This window comes from Malaclemys terrapin, chromosome 5, assembly GCF_027887155.1.
Source record: "Malaclemys terrapin pileata isolate rMalTer1 chromosome 5, rMalTer1.hap1, whole genome shotgun sequence".
NCBI lineage: Eukaryota > Metazoa > Chordata > Testudines > Emydidae > Malaclemys > Malaclemys terrapin.
The window spans coordinates 19,357,638-19,375,713 of NC_071509.1; the positions used below are offsets into that span (position 1 = coordinate 19,357,638).

Sequence of the window (18,076 nt, forward strand, 5' to 3'; positions counted from 1 at the left end):
GGATGGGACTACGCAGGGGGGTCTGGATGCACAGGGAGTAGGCGGATGTGGGAGCAGTTCCCTGTACAGTGACACCTCCCTCCATGGCTGAGGAGTGATGAGGGCAGGAAACGGGGGAGTGCAAATCTGGGGGAGCTTTTTGGGAGTGTGTCTGATCCAGCTCCAGCCCTGGTCCAGCCCCAAGTGCTCTGTGCAGGGGAAGTGCGCTCCTACCCCACCCTCAGTCCAGCAGGGACTAGCAACTGAGCCCAGCGCAGGATAGGAGCGACTGGCCGGAATGGGGCTGGGAAGGGCCAGGTGCGGTGGGGGCTATGGGTGTAGTGGGGCTCCGGGTGCAGGGGGTGAGGGCATGGGAGGCTCAGTGGGGGGTGGGTTCTGGGTGTGGGGGGGTTCGGCTTGACAGGGCAGAGTCTGGGTATGGGGCGGTCCAGATGCATGGGCATTGGGCAGATGGGGGGCAGATCTGACCCAGCACCAGCTGGGGTGCTCCCAGGCCCGCCCCTCCCCCCAGTGATTTACCTCTCTGTTGGCTGCTCCAGGCACCCAAAACGACACACCCATGTGGTGGGGAGCAGCCTATGACCGCTTATGCAGCTTCCCTTTGTTTCCCCATCAGAAAGGCATTTTTATGAGAGGAAGCAAATAAATCTGTGCGAGACATGAATTCTGCGCCACACAGTGACACAGAATTCCCCCAGGAGTAATAATATATATAGGCAAGTACTCAAAAAAGAACTTCAAAATTATCAAAAGGATAAAGTGACACATCTTAAGAGATCAGGTAGATTGGTGTGAGGAAGGAAGCACCAAGTAAATGACTACGCAACCTGTTGGGGAGGCATCTAACGCCATTTGCACCAAGCGGTACCAATGCTCCTAGGAACAGCCTTGTCTTGTTGCTAATTATTCTCCTTTTTTCCTGAACAGCTCTACCTGCCTTCATGCATGTGTACATGCACACAAATTCAAAACTAAGCATAGAAAGTCAACATGCCAATAACTTTGCCTACATTCAGAGGGGTAGCCGTGTTAGTCATCTTGCATCTGAAGAAGTGAGGTTCTTACCCACAAAAGCTTATGCTCCCAATACTTCTGTTAGTCTTAAAGGTACCACAGGACCCTCTGTTGCTTTTTGCCTACATTGAGCACTAAATGTTTATTGTTATATATTTCAATGTTTCAATTATGCCTATCAAACACTATAGATGCACTACCAAAAGTAGCAACACAGACATTAAACGGATCAGATCAACCTCTGGAAAAACAGACCTTTACTTTATCCTATCATTCCCCAACCAACCTTCTCCTCTGAGAAAGTTTGAGAAAAGATCAGGTGAGTCTAGTGCTCTGATGGATGAAAAGCAAAAAGTTAATTCTAAAGTGAAAATCCCCTCACAGAGGACATCCTGCCACCAACCCAAATCTAAGGTTTAGACCAACTTATGTTGATATAACTACGTTGCTCAGGGGAGTAGAGAATCCACGCCCCTGGGCGACGCAGTTATACCAACCTAACCCCAAGCATAGACAGTGCTATGTTGACAGAGGGCTTCTTCCATTGACATAGCCATCTCTTGGGTGGTGGATGGGAGAAGCTCTCACATCGGCATAATTAATATTTCACTAAGCGCTACAGTGACACAGCTGCACCAGTGCAGCTGTGCCGCTGCAGTTAGGGTGACCAGATGTCCCGATTTTATCAGGACTGTCCCGATATTTGCTTGTTTGTCCCGCGTCCCGACCAACGTTCGGTCAGGACGCGGGACAAACAAGCAATTTTGCCCTCCGCTCCGGTGCACCCCGGAGGGGCTCGCGCCCCCCCGCCCCGACTCCACCCCCTCCTTCCCCCATAGGATCCCTCCTCAAATCCCTGCCCTGGCCCAGCCCCAGCCCCACCCCCTCAGATCCCTCCCCAAATCCCCGCCTCTTCCCCAAGCACACCACATTCCTCCTCCCTCCCAGGCCTGCGCTGATCAGCTGTATGGCGGTGCAAGCGCTGGAGGGAGGGGGTGACACCAGCCTGTGTGCTGCGGCCATGAAGAAGGTAGGGCCAGGGAAGGGATTTGGGGACAAACAAACAACAATTTTGTTTGTCCAGCGTCCTGAGCCGTATGAAGGTGGGAGAGGCTGCGGGGCACCCGGCTGGGCCGCCAGTGCCGCGCCCAGACCCCACGCCTGAGGGGCAGAGCTGCCACCCACCGGCCCCCTCCCCTGGGGTGGCTGGTGGCCCCCATTCCTCAAGGGCTCCTGTGTCCCCCCGGCCCCTTTGCCCAGCTGTTGCGCGTGCCGTGCCCTGCCCTGAACCCCCCGGGGCTGCAGCGCAGGGACAGGCCACGGGTGGGTCGGCACTACAGGCCATTCTTGTACGTGGGGACAGACTTGCCCCATACGCAGGGCAACTCGGTAGGGTCACAGCGACCGCAGGCTGAGCACGCCCCAGCCGCTCACTTCCTAATCCCGGGGTGCCTGAAATGCTGCTGTCTGAGTGAGCGGGATTGCACCAGCTGGGCACCTTCCCCTACAGGGGGAGGTGGAGACGAGGCGAGCTAGTGGGGGTGGGAGGGGGAGGTGCTCCAGCGGCTTTTTTTTTTTTCCCCTCCTCTGCCGCCCCCCGCGTCCCGATATCTCAGCTTTGTCATCTGGTCACCCTAGCTGCAGTGCTTTAAGTGTAGACAGCCACTAAATTGTTAGCTTAGACTCTTCAGAGGATCACATCTGCTGTGATATTACATGGGACACACAGATGATGTTTTGAGTTCATATCTTTTAGTACTTTATAGCCTTTGATACCCAAAAGCTCACCAAAAAATCATGGGGTAGCCAGTGCAGATCACGGCCAGAGGCATAATGTGCTCTCTTTGTGAAACAGGGCTTACTAAGCAGGCTGTGTTAGGCCCTAGCAGCAACTTCTAACTAGTTTGACAATATGGTGGTATGTACATTGCATTGCAGTAAGTTAATCTCAAAGTAACTTTAAATATGAATAACTGGACGTTAAGAGCCATATTCAAAAGAAAGGAACTTCTTGCCATTCACAAATGGTAAAGAGCATTCCCAGTAAATAACAATATCTGGGAAGAAGCAGCTGTGGTGGATCCAACCAGATCCTCCCAGTTTGCCAGCATAACGCAGGGTAGACCACATTAATCAGGGGTGGATATTTTCGTCATTTCTTGCAACTTTTTCTCTCATCCTACAAGCATTATCTGAGTTGAGTCTCTGTCCTTATTGTAAAATGTAGCATAGCAGCTGAACAGTCAACAAGAATGCATCTTATAGGTTTTATTACCTTCATTGTGGCATTGCTCAATGGTTTTCTTTGTAAAGTCATGAATTTTCTTGTATTTCATCAGAAAACTCTCTATAAATTGACCAGCTTGAAGAGGAGTAATTCCCAAACATCCAGCAAGACGTTCTTTACCTTGTGCACAATAATGTAGAACAGAAAATCATTTAAATATTGCTTTGTTATAAACATTAATACTGAACTGTACATTGACTAATGGAATACGACCACTGTAGTTATTTTCACAAATGTGGATGATCACATACACTAAGGTCCTGATTCAGCAAACTACTTAAGTATATGTTTCATTTTAAGCTTAAGTGTTTTCACTGATTAGGAAAGGACTAAACTCATCGCTGAAATGCCTTACTGAATTTGGGTGCAACTAGGCAGAGGCTTTCTCCACTGCATATTACATCTTAATAGCTTAAATACGAATTTTAGGATAATATCTGTATTTTAGATTCATACAATGTATCCTGCAGGGTTCTTAGTTTTGTTCATTTTTATTCATAAACTAGTCAGGGGTAGATTTATGGAGAGCCTTGATATGAGGATAAGGAGATTGAATTCAATGTTGAATAAGCAGGGAAGTGAATGAAGAGATGTGAGGATGGCGGTGAGGGGGCCGACTGATTTTAGGTAGGGTGTTTTGGACAAGCTGGAGAAGTGGAATGCATGGAAGCAACAGAGAAGAAGAGTTCAGTAATTGAAACAAGAGATGATCAAGGCATGGACCAAGGCTTTAACAGGCGGGATGGAAGAGAAAGGATGGATTTTAAAGGAAGTGTAGAGAAAGTCGCAACAAGACTTATAACACATATCTAGATGCTGGGTAAGTAAAACTATATCAAAGTGAATATGTAACAAGATAAAGCAAAGGAGTATGAGAGAAAAATGAGATCAGAGTTTTCCATGGTATGAGATTAAAAGCTAAGAGGTACAATTTAAAGAAATTTATGAACCAAGTAGTTCAAGTGCAAATAAAACCATACATCAACATATTGATTTTAGCCTTCAAAGACAGATATTTAGGTGTCAGCTACATAGGAACAAAAACAACATTGTGTCTGCAAATAACATTTGCTGAAAGGCAATGTCTTGAAGCACCAGAGATATAAAATATTAGTTGTCACAGTAATAATGTCAAGAGAAACTAGCTTGCGTTTTTGAGAGAGGGAGGATTTCAGCCACCCAAATGCCATCACTGTCAGTCTGATGTGCATTTCATAACAATTCTGTAGTATTTTGTACTCAGCTATGTCAGGAGCTGCACAGATGTCTAGAAGAACAAATCTAGCCAAGGTGCTATAATCAGAAATTTGCAAGACATCTGGGATGACTCCTAATGGAATTATTCCAGTGTTGTATTATTGTTTGATGACCAATTAATTTAACTCTCCCCTACTTCCCCAAAATTTCTCATTCATTGTTCAGAAAACTGAATTACCAGAGTCTGTCTATACCAGTTAGGAAACTACTTCTGGCTTCACAAGAGAACTGTAACAAATGTGAATATTCCACCCCCCGAGCGACAAAGTTACACTGACATAAGCACTCATGTGCACAGTGCTATGTCAATGAGAGAGCTTCTCCTGCCAGCATAAGCTTATGCCACTCATGGAGATGGTTTTAACAGATGTGCTGCTGCAGTGCAGCTGTATCTGTACAGCTGTACCCCTGCAATGCTATACATAGACATGGCCTAATTTAGGATTTAATTAATTAATTAACAGATACTTTGGTGCTCCTCATTATATTTTTTACAGATGAACGAGGCACATGTGAAGTGAATTGCTTCAAAGTAGACAGGAAGTCTGCAGTGTTGTCACTTCTCATGCTGTTTTGTTTTTGTGTTAAAGTACTAACTCCTGGAGGCCAGTGATTAGGTCAGAGTCTCAGGGTTTTTGTTTTTTAAGTACATATCTAGCTCTCATGGAAGACCTTGAAAATGTGACAGGTTTCAGAGTAACAGCCGTGTTAGTCTGTATCCGCAAAAAGAAGAACAGGAGTACTTGTGGCACCTTAGAGACTAACAAATTTATTAGAGCATAAGCTTTCGTGGACTACAGCCCACATAAGAAAGCTTATGCTCTAATAAATAGAATGGAACATATATTGAGGAGATATATATACACACATACAGAGAGCATAAACAGGTGGGAGTTGTCTTACCAACTCTGAGAGGCCAATTAATTAAGAGAAAAAAAAAAAAACTTTTGAAGTGATAATCAAGCTAGCCCAGTACAGACAGTTTGATAAGAAGTGTGAGAGTACTTACAAGGGGAGATAGAATCAATGTTTGTAATGGCTCAGCCATTCCCAGTCCTTATTCAAACCAGAGTTGATTGTGTCTAGTTTGCATATCAATTCTAGCTCTGCAGTCTCTCTTTGGAGTCTGTTTTTGAAGTTTTTCTGTTGTAATATAGCCACCCGCAGGTCTGTCACTGAATGACCAGACAGGTTAAAGTGTTCTGTAATCTGTGGAAATGTGATCCAAGGGTAAAGGCTTAACGACCAGAAAAGAACTATATGATATGACCATCATTTTGTTTTCTTCATTTGCTATGTTGCGCTTCAAACATAACTAAATTTGTAAATAGGTAGAGCTCTCTGAAATGGGGGAAGAATTCCTGAAGACTACTAAGTGTCAGACAAAAAAGAAAGATCAAGGATGGCGTGAGTCCACTGCTCAGTGGAGAAGGTGAGCTGGTAACGGAAGATGATAGAAAGACAAAGCTGCTCAATGCCTACTTTGCTTCAGTCTTCTCATAAAAAATAAAACGTATAATGAATTTACCATAGACAATAAAGGGGAAGAGATGCAGATTGGGATAAGTAAAGAATACATCAGAGATCTTCTGAACAGTTTGAATGAATTCAAATCAACGGGACCTGATTGCTATTCACCTGAGGGTACTGAAGGAATTAGCTGAAGAAATCTCGGAGCCACTGGCAATAATATATGCAAACTCATGGATGACAGGAGAGGTTCCAGAAGACTGGAGAAGGGCTAACATAGTTCCCATCTTTAAAAAGGGGAAAAAGGAGGAGCCGGGGAACTATAGACGAGTCAGTCTGACTTCGATACATGGGAAGCTACTAGAGCAATGTATAAAGCATTCAATTTGAGAATACCTGGAGGATGAAGGATCACTAGCAGCCAGCATGGATTTACCAAGAACAAATCATGCCAAACCAGCTTGATTTCCTTCTTTGACAGGGTAACTGGTTTGGTGGATAGGGGGAATGTGGTGGACATAATATACCTGAACTTCATCAAGGCTTTTGACATAGTCCCACATGACATTCTGATAAGTAAGCTGGAGAAATGCGGGCTTGATGGAACCACCATTAAGTGGATACATATTTGGTTAAACAACTGCAAACAAAGAGTAATTAGTAATGGAATGATGTCAGATTGTAGGGAGGTTTCAAGTGGGGTAGCACAGGGATCTATTCTAGGTCCGGTGTTGTTTAACATCTTTATTAATGATCTGGATGTAGCATCAAATTTTCAGATGATACAAAGCTAGGGGGTTTGCCAAAACTTTGGAGGATAGAGCTAAAATTCAAAGGGATCTGGATAAATTGGAGAACTGAGGTATAGACAACAAAAGGAAATTCAACATAGACAAATTTAAGGTGCTACACTTAGGGAAGAAAACCAAATGCACAAATACAGAATGGGGGTAACTGCTTCTCAGCAGCACCGCTGAGAAGGATCTGGGTGTTGTGGTGGATCACAACCTCAACATGAGTCAGCAATGCAATGGGAGATGATAGTTCCACTCTACTCAGCACTGGTTAGTCCTCAGCTGAAGGATTGTGTCCAGTTTTGGTCATCAATGTATAGAAAGGATGTGGAGAAACTGGAAAGAATCCAGAGGTGAGTGACAAAGATTATCAAAGGGATGTAATGCAAGCCATAAGAGCAAAGGCTGAAGGAACTGGATATGTTTAGTTTGGAAAAGAAGAGATTGAGGGGGACAAGATAGTGGCCTCGAAATACTTGAAAGGCTGCCATTAAAAAGATGCAGAAAAGTTGTTTTCTCTTTCCACAGAGGGCAGGACAACAGGCAATGGGTTCAAACTACAGCATAGCAGATTTAGATTAATTCTCAGGAAAAGCTTCCTAACTGTAAAAACAGTAGGACAATGGAACAGACTTCCTAGGGAGATTGTGGAAGCTCCTTCACTGGAGGTTTTCAAAAGGAGGCTGGATAGCCATCTGTCTTGGATGGTTTAGACCCAACAAATCCCACACCTTGGCAGCGGGTTAGACAACATAACCTTTGCGGTCCCTTACCACTGCGATTCTAAGTCACATACAAGTGTAATTATATCAAGATATTACTGTACGACTCTAGTTTTTAATGTTTTAGGGTCTATACTGCTACCAGATTTCTTATTTCAATGTTTTATTAAACAGTTAAATCAATGAGTTGTGTTAGTAAATTTGCCTTTAAGAGCACTAGCATTTCTCAGTCTATCAGCCAAATAAATATTAAAGGTGAGATGCAAAGGCATAAAAATTGGATTTGGGTCCTTTATTTTTTTTGTGATGTAGAAATGTCTGAAAGTTATTTCTATTTATTCTTTACATTAGAAATCCAAGCCTTGGAAAAATATATTTATTAATGAGAAGACAAATTCCAGGAAAGTGAGAGGGGAAGTGATTTTTATTCAGAATCTTCACTTGTTTCAAGCAAAATCTTTTCAGAGGGAGACCTTCCCTTTACATTGTATAGAAGTAACATAGAAACAAACTCTATTTTTCCTTTTGCAGGTCACCTTTAGGAAGGCTACATAAATTGAAGTACTTTATAGTAGATTAAGAAAAAAATCAGCACATCTAAAAATAGATTAAATCGTTAAATGAATGGGATAATAAAGGAAAATCCTTTACATAGTGGTATGAGATCATGATAGTCAAGTATACAGGAGAAGCCCATTTTATTAAAACAGAAATGTCACCAATATTAAAGGAATTGTGGTATGTATATTTTTGTCTGAATTAAATTCTGAGCTCCAAAGAGCAGAAATCTTATTTCTTTACAATATTTTGTAAAGTACTAGTTACACTTATGGTACAGTACAGGGAGGTTAATAAAAATAACATTCAAGGCCAAATTCTGTCCTTGATCCGATAACAACTTCTTTCATCTTCTATGTATGCATCCACCAGTGGTATGCAGCAGATATTCCATACTGAATTATACTAATTTTAGGTAGGTAAAGACAGATGTTTGAATTATATTGACTCATGAGTCTCCTTATAGTAGCTCAGATGTACTTAGAAGTCAAAATGAAAAATAAATCAATGCATCAACTTAACCAGGGAATAACATTCATATTGTGTTAATCCTGCTATATTATTCTGAATGATTTTTAAGTAGACTATTTTATGATAGTCAAAAAAATCAAGATGCAATATTCTGAGATCACATTATTCACCTTCAGAAATTCAGTGTACGGCTAGCTTTTAAAAATGCAAATGAACTCAAATTCATTGCAGCTCTAGTTAATCATCTAAAAAAGTAAACAGTAGTGAGAATAAACTTGTTTCTAGTTCTATACAGATCCCTACCTGCTCCATAAACTACTGAGTAGACAACGCGCTTTGCCTGTTCTCTATCTGCATGCTTCACTTGTTCACTTGGAATACCCCTCCTAAGCACAAATATAATATGGGTTTCATCTTCTATTTCTAGTTAAAAGCAAATATATATTCCAAACATCATTGAAAATACATTTTAAGGTCAATAATTTCATAAATGCAGACATACACCATATAAACAGAAGCTCAGGGAGGCTTTAATCCTGGGCTTTGAATCCACAGCTTTTTTGTCATATAATTTGGTAGGGGATGTTGTCTCTAGTGAACCAGGCTAATCTTGGCCTTTTATCTCCCTTTTCCACCACTGGCTTGGTTGGAAAAACATCTGCTCTTAAAAGACTATTGTATTATTAGAGATGGATGAACTGGTTCAGATAAAATAAGAACTAACTCAACCCTTTGATGTTCCTTGACCTGAACAAAAATCAAACCCAAATATTTGAAGTTTGGAAAAGTTTGACTGAGGACTAGAACTGCGAAAAATATTTGTGCCTATTTTGATTCCACAGAGGTTCTGTGAAAATTCAGTAATTTGCACGGATTTTCCTTGCAAGTAAAAATGTTGAAGATTTGGAATGCAGATTTCCAAATTGTCTGGATACTTAGATAAAAATCCACAGGAAGGTTTTGCAGTGCATTTTCAAGTTGAGTTGGTTGATATTAGTCACATGAATTATGTAACATACTAAGGTCCCAAACCTGCAAACACTTATACGTGTGCTTCACTTTACTACCATGAGTAGTCCAAATGAAATCAACAGGACTATTCACGATAGTAAAGTTAAGAAAGTGCTTACACATTTGCAGGATCGTGGCCTGTACTTCTGGTTCCAAATTGTCTAAGCCTACCACTGGAGTCTGAGGAAAATATTTTGACTCTTTTTCTGGGAGAGATTATAGATAAAATGCTCTATGTGAGTTACTAAGAAGCCATTTTGGCTGTGATTTTTTTTTTCTCCTCCTCCCTCTGCCCCCTGCCCTCATATTTATTTATTTATTTCTCCTGAGAATGGATTGCTATTCAGGTATTCTTGAAAATACATATAAGTCTCCCTCTGGTTAGGGTTATTTACAGTTTTAAAAGGGAGAAACAGGTACTCCAAACTGAAAACTACCATAGAAGCCTTCAGTCCTAAGTTATTTTACCGTCTTTGAGCTCATGATTTATGCAGCAAGGAAAAGGTAGGTCCTTTATGGAGGAACTATGTTTTGCATTTCCCTATTTCATTTATTTATGAGACACTAAACTAGAGGTTCAATTTTAGTAGTGCTTAAGAGATTTAGGAGCCTCAATCTTATTTTCAAAGTGATGTGGTACTTAGGCGTCATCTCTTTGAGAGTCAATGGGACTAATGCTCCTAAATCACTAGGGTACTTTTGACAATTCTAACCTAGATGTATGACACATCTTACAAATACCTCTTAATTTACCAGTAATTACACTGCACTACAGCCAAAATGCTTCTGAAATAAATGTAGTCAAACTTTACTAATTCTGGGTCACTGAGAACGAAAATGATGCATACAATTGTTGATTGGCTCTAGTTTTCAAGGTATGCTATTGAGTCAGTATATACGACCCTTGACTTGGGAATGGCGGAGGATAAGTGAGTTATAAAGGGAAGGGATCTCAATTTAAACCAGAAATGAGTAAAATACATCTTTGACTGGATCTACAAATAAATCTATGACTGGGTTTGGACAGTACTTGCTTTTTAGGCAAAACAATGAATGATGCAATCTGAAGCTGGTATTGCGTCATACATGATATGAATTGCATCATGTTATTCCTAGAAGTCATGGATGATGCAATCATAACGAAGCTTACATCACTCTGCTGAACAAATTGCCCTATATCAGCTCTAGAAATCATACAAAGTCGTGCTCTCTTATTTGTCAGTGTTTGATTTTGCAAAGGGACACATTTCTGTTTAGCCAAAGTGAGCAGAGATGCCTCGTACTTGTGTGAACAGTGCAGAGAACTTCTGCTATGTTTGTGGTGAAGTGACTTTTGCATCACAAAAGCGCAGTAAAACCACTCTGGTTAAGAAAGCCTATCACCTTTATTTTGGCTGCAAAATTGGAGATCAGGACAAGAGGTGGGCCCCACACATATGCTGCAACACTTGTGCAACAAATCTTCACCAGTGGTTGAACAGGAAAAGGAAGTCTATGCCTTTTGCAGTGCCAAGGATTTGGAGAGAGCCAACAGATCATACCCAATTGTTACTTCTGCATGGTGCTTCCAGTTGGGAAAGGTGTGTCAAAGAAGAAAAAGTGGACTGTGCATTATCCAAACATTCCATCAGCTATACGCCCAGTACCCCACGGAGAAGGACTGCTGATTCCTGATGCACCAGAATCATTCTCACTTGAGTCAGACGAGGAAGAGGATGAAACTTCTGGTCCTGAACCATCAATGTCACAGGACCCACATTTTCTCCCATCCTCCTCTTCTGAACCACACTCATAACACAAGGTGAACTGAATGACCTTGTCAGGGATTTGGAACTACCCAAGAGTAAGGCAGAGTTGTTGGGCTCCAGACTACAGCAGTGGAATCTCCTGGCAGGTGATGTTAGTGTTTCCATGTTCCGTGACCGTCAAAAGGATCTTGTCCCATTCTTCTTCATGGAAGGTGATCTTGTAGCCTGCAACAACATCGATGGTGTGATGGCAGCCCTCAACATCGTTCACGATCCAGATGAGTGGAGACTGTTCATTGATTCATCGAAGACGAGTCTTAAAGCTGTTTTACTGCATAATGGCAATGTTTTGCCATCAATTCCAGTTGGTCATGCAGTCCATATGAAGGAAACCTATGACAACATGAAACAACTTTTCAGGTGCATAAACTATGACCAACATCAGTGGCAGCTTTGTGGCGATTTGAAGGTTGTTGCTCTCTTGCTTGGTTTGCAGACTGGATACACAAAGTACTGCCGTTTTCTCTGTGAATGGGATAGTCGTGCAAGAGATTCCCACTACATCAAGAAAGATTGGCCACTCCGACAGTCATTGGAGCCTGGGAGGAAAAGTGTTCAGCATCCACCACTTGTTGAATCAAGGAAGATTTTGTTACCACCCTTACACATCAAGCTGGGTCTGATGAAGAACTTTGTCAAGGCCATTGACAAAACACAAGCAGCTTTCAAGTACCTCCATGGAAAATTTCCAAGGTTAAGTGAAGCTAAGATAAAGGAAGGTGTTTTTGCTGGTCCTCAAATTTGTGAACTTCTTCGAGATGATGCATTTGACCATGCACTGCGTGGCAAGGAAAAGACAGCATGGAAAGCCTTCCAGTTAGTGGCAATAAATTTTCTCGGAAACAACAAGGCAGACAACTACAGGTTGTTGGTGGAAAACCTCCTCAAGGCATACAAAAGCCTTGGTTGCAACATGTCACTAAAGATAAATTTTTTGCACTCTCATCTAGATTTTTTTCCACCGAACTGCGGAGCAGTGAGTGACGAGCACAGCAAGCGATTTCACCAGGACATTGCAACAATGGAGAAATGCTATCAGGGCAAATGGAGCCCATCAATGCTTGCAGACTATTGCTGGACAGTGACGAGAGATGCTCCATTTAATGAATACAAGAAACAAGCCAAGAAGCGCTGAGTAGACACTGAATAGCACTGAACTATGTACATAATAGTTTTTTGCCTTTTGTTTCATAATAAATTTTATTTATATAACCCTTTTTTGCTGATTTTTAAAGTGTTACATAAACAGGAAGGTGAAATATTATCATGTAAAGCAACCATAAACACATTAAAAGACCTAGGTTTACAATTTATGATTAAAACTCTACTATCTACACAATATACATAGACATAAAATGTAAAAACTTATATATCTTAGAAACAGTGGCCAATCAGTTGTTTTAATTGTCACATTTGAATTCAGCATATCAAAATACATAATAAATAGCACATTTTATCTCTGAAGCAGATACTTCTCAAAAATTGTAGACTAGTCTTATATATATATATATATATATATATGCACACACAGTCAGATTTAACTAATCCACACAACCTGCAATTCTCACTCAAATAATGGTGCTCACTCATGAAAGCTCAGTTAAGATTTTGTAGCAGTTGGCTGAAATGAGGTCTCCTATTAGTAAGACTCATCAATTTCACTTCCGTTGGCTGCCTTATCTCAAACAGTCCATGCAGTCTGCATTCATGCCAGTCACACACTGTTAAATTTAACATTTTCTCATCTTTTATTATTCAAGAGATACGGATATGCTGTCCCAAAAGTGATTAAAATCTTAGTACTTGATGTCAAACATTCCTTTTAATATAGTACTAAAAAAAATATGGTGAGTCAACACTTGTATTAGTGTGTCAGACTGGGGAATCCCAGTATTTGGCAGTAATGGATTAAGTCTAGCACTCTATGCAAGTTTAAATGTGTGTGTATCACACATAGGAACGGGATTTAATAAAGCAAGAGACAACAGCATAATTCACAAATGTTTGAGCAAATGGCAAGCCAGGAGTCAATTAAAATACTGTTTTTCATGCCTACAAATGAAAATAACTTGTCTCCTGCCTGTCCTCACAATGTTTGGTTTTATTAATAGCATATTTGATTCTTTCTGTAGTTCAGAGTAGCATTCCTGAGGTGTGAAGTTGGCAGGGGGGATGCTATTCCTTTGAAGAATGAAATGACACCGGTGGGTCAGCTTCTCCTAAATGCAGCTGTCAGGTGAGAAATCCCTAATGGACTTTCCCCCTTAACCTCCTTTCTACTGTCAGTGTTTATTTTTACATTAACAAATATGATTTGTTGTAGAAGTTATTGTACAAATCTATTTCTAGGTAAGCATCTTATTTTAATTTGAGTTTCATCTCTCATGTTATGAAATGTCATGGTATCCAGGGTAAGCTAGTGCTGTTTGCAACTGGGATAATGGTACTGTAGCTATAGGCTCTAAGAAAGTGATATATGCAAATAGCATGAAAACATCATTATATAATTGAATTGTGGTATAATGCAAAACAGACAGAGCCAATGGAGTTGCATCTTCATACACCAGGTCTGAATTTGGCCCACACTGTAATCAGCAGTGAGGTCTAAATGCATTTTTTTTTCAATAAACATGAGCCCGAGGGAAGAAGCTGATTAGGCCCAAATGGGGCTCAGCTGTTAAGCCAAGACATTCAGATGAAGACAGATTGCAGTTAAATCAGAATGGTCTGTATCTGGAGGAGGCAGGTAGGGTGAGTACATATCAAGGGAGTAGAGATCAGTGCAGAGGAGAACTCAAAAGAAATAATTTGTTGGAGGCTTTGATTCTCAACTCTAGAAAGGAATTGTCATTACTTTTGACATGAAGCCTTCTATACGTAGCCTTCTTTTGTTTCTGCTCCTCAATTTTCAACTTCGCATGGTCCAAAAGTTTGGATTTTCCATTATTTTTCCTTCTTCTACCTCTCTTTTTCAGTCTCCTGGTTTTCTTCCTCTTCTTTCCCTCTTGTACCTTGTCTTTCCTTTTAACACTCTTCCGTTGCCAAATTCATGCTCGTCATCCACATCCTCTCCCACCCCCACTTCTTCTCTCAACTGTCCATCTTCAACATGTACATTTCCCCATCTGTGCTCTCATCCTCAGATGCCCATCCTTCCCTGCATATCTTTCCACAACAATGGTTTGCTTGTGGAGTACCTTCCTTTGCTTGATACTGCTTCCTACTTTACCTGATACACACCTATTAGATGGAAAAAAGAATGGAGTCCTTGTATTGGAAGGCACTTACAGAGTTAATGTTTTACAGCTCTTACTAGAAGAGCTAAGCACACTAAGAAGGCTATGAGGTCAGCAAAATCCCCAGTGCAGAATACAGTTAAGGAGAATAGCAGGCAGGGTCAGGAAATGTAAACTCCTTAAAGAGGTAGCTCTTCTGAGACCTGGGCTGCAGGCCAAAATCAAAGCAGCTTCAGCAAAGATGCCTAAATCCAACAGAAAGAGAGATGGAGGGGGCAGTTCTATACAGGGGCGGCTCTATGTATTTTGCCGCCCCAAGCATGGCAGTCAGGCCGTCTTTGGCGGCATGACTGCGGGAGGTCTGCTGGTATCGTGGATTCGGCGGCATGCCTGCGGGTGGTCCGCCGGTCCCGCGCCTTCAGCGTACCCGCTGCCGAATTGCTGCCAAAGCTACGGGACCAGCGGACCTCCCACAGGCACGCCGCCGAAGGCGGCCTGACTGCCGCCCTCACGGTGACCGGCAGGCCGCCCCCGCGGCTTGCCGCCCCAGACACGCGGTTGGTGCGCTGGTGCCTGAAGCCGCCCCTGGTTCTACAGGAGCAATGAGGGAGGGGAAGAACAAGCTGCCTTAAAAGTACATTAATGTCAGAAAGAAGAATTAAAACCAAGCATATATATAATTTATTACTTGTCAAGGCCAGTGACAATAATATTCCCCCCCAAAAGCTGCTGATATATTAGTGTAGTCAGAATGGATAGGCATTCTCAACAGTTCTAGTACATCAGGACTTATAATTAGGAATACCAATTTTTCTATATACACCATGGGAAATAAAGCAGAAAACATTCTGTTGATGATATCAGACCTAACTCTAGATCAGAAAAGTATGGACAAAACAATGAAGAAATTCTGATGCACATTTCCTTGGAAAACCTGAACATCCCTCACAAAATTTAAAAAGGGAATATGAAGATGCATATTTCAATGCACTGTGGTTCAACAAAAAAGCTCAAAAATACCCATAAAGCAAAAAACCTGAGCAACTCCGAGAGATGTTGGGAACATGTGACAATGAAAGGAAATCAACCTTTGAAAGATGTTGTAAGACACTTCAGCATTCCTGGGAAAGGTTCTCCATCTGAGAAGCTGACTGCAGTAAATATAATAAAAAAGGATGTTGGCAGCATTATGTAGACCTTGTCAAAGAAGCTGTGAATGATACATGCTAAAAAAGAATCACAACAGAAAAGGTTACAGAGCTGCCCATGTGTGATTATGTGTAGCTGCCAAGATTTGTATAGCTCTGTGTGTGATGTTTTGTAATGGGCTATTTGCATTTTATAACTAACTAAACTGTATGTATATTTCAACTTTTAAAAAAGGTATGGATTTAGTGCTGGTGAAAGGGACTGGCTTAACAGCACTGGTGAATGATGTACATACAGGGAAGTAGCAGGACAAGCTTCCAACACACAACAACATGCTATTATGCCTCAGCCCTGATCTGAAGCACTCTACCTCTATGGAAAACTGAGATACATCAGTTTCCATGGCCCGCACAGTTCTTGGCCTCTCTGCTAAGTCTGCCAATTAATGCAAAGCTTGGTGGTAATGGTGGTGTGGGAACAGGGATGGAGTGTCACCAAACTTCTTTCCTACATGGGTCACCAAATGGGAACAGGCTTTAATACCTGGTGAGCTGGGCTGGATTCAGCCTGGTAACCTACAGGTGAAAGACTTTAGCTCACTAGCAAAGCCCTCAAAATGTTACACTTTCAAGAATGAGGCTTGCTTTCCTGAAAGATAAGTTGACTAAATCAAATTATTTTCTTTTTGGAGCTTACACAAGAAAAATTATTCCACTTTCAGGAAACAGGCAAAACATTCCACACTGCACTCAGTCTCACATTATTTATTTATTTATTGTATTACCATAGTCCTAGGCCCCCTAGTCATGGACCAGAACACCACTGTGCTAGGCATTGTACAAACACAGAAGAGACAGTCCCTGAAAATACTCTGCAATTAAGTGTATCGCTCTGTTTTTAAAGGAGCAACTCCCATTAAGATACAAACAATTAAAAAAATAACATGGAAACAAATATTAACACAACATGTAAATACACTACTAAATACAATTTTGCAGTATAAAATCATTTCAACAATTACATCTATTCTAAGGTCCTCACAATAACTTAAGGATTCATATTGTATATTGCATACAAAAAATCCCTATCATAAAACATTAAGATAGTAAAATAAAGCACTCAAAACTTAGGAAATGCCAGAATAATAGTTACATTCTTCTTCTTTATGCTGCTTTTCCTGGTGAGCGTCGCAGTGGCAGCACTGAGAGTAGGGAGGACCACACCTCTCTTTCCTCCGCAACAGGTTCCAGCTCCTCCTGAGGGATTCCTCAGCGCTCCCAGGCCAACTGGGAGATACGCCTCCAGCATGTCCTGGATTGGCCTTGGGGCCTCCTCCCAGTGAGACGTGCCCGTTAGAGTTTGAAAGGAAGCCTCCTAGGGGGCATTCTTATCAGGTGTCTGCACCAGTGGCTCTAATCTGAGGCTCTCCCAAATAGCTCAGCTCCTCACCCTGTCTCAGAGAGTAAGCCCAGCCACCCTGTGGAGAAACCTCATTTCCGCTGCTTGTACCTATGATCTCTGTGGGAGCGTGAGATCAACCAGCAGATGGGCGTGGCGGCAGCAGTGATGCAGGCACTGTACCGATCCATGGTGGTGAAGCAGGAGCTGAGTTCTCAGATGAAGCTCTTGGTTTACAGGTTGATCTACATCCCCATCCTCACCTATCGTCATGAACTTTGGGGCATGACCGAAAGGATAATAGTTACCTGTGAAACCTTAATTCTGCCTCCTTGTATGTGTGTATTATGATACAGTGTTTAATTACATATCATATATTATTTCCCCCCATACACACACACACACACATACACACACACACACACACACACACCAGTCATCAACAGTGTTTGAATCTTCACATACATAGCACTGAAAGAACTCTCCCACTTGAGCTAAAGGAGCACACTGTTAATAAAAGAAGGCTGTCATCAGCCATGTGGAGCAGCCTCCAGAAGGAAACACAGACCCATGATGCCTGGCTTCTTGCTACCTAATTAAAGGAATAGCTCACACATCCTCAAACTACCTGCCCTCTTGTTAGAGTTTACAGAGAGACATAATTGGGCTCTTGACATTAAAACAGTTTTTAAACTGAAAATAACACAGTCATTATTTCAGAAGGGTGTTTTTATTGGCGGTCTCATCACACCCAGATCTAGTGCTGACTCTTCACATTATCACTAATAAAAGCATTGTGTTGCAACCACATGCTATTTCGCCCTCCTTCCTGCTTGCGCATGATGTCACTTGACTAGAGGCTATATAAATTGTCAGACTCAGAGCATTGCTCTGAACTACT

General features: G+C 41.8%; 1 protein-coding gene across 1 annotated transcript in view; it reads right to left on the reverse strand.

Moving 5' to 3' along the window:
* POLN (DNA polymerase nu) overlaps positions 1-18,076 on the reverse strand; it is a 230,118-nt gene that overhangs the window by 44,518 nt on the left and 167,524 nt on the right. Inside the window, exons 21-22 of the mRNA XM_054029682.1 lie at positions 8,877-8,959; positions 3,290-3,421 (exon numbers count right to left, since the gene is read on the reverse strand). Of these exons, the coding sequence (XP_053885657.1) occupies positions 3,290-3,421; positions 8,877-8,959 (215 nt within the window). The remainder of the gene's footprint in view (positions 1-3,289; positions 3,422-8,876; positions 8,960-18,076) is intronic.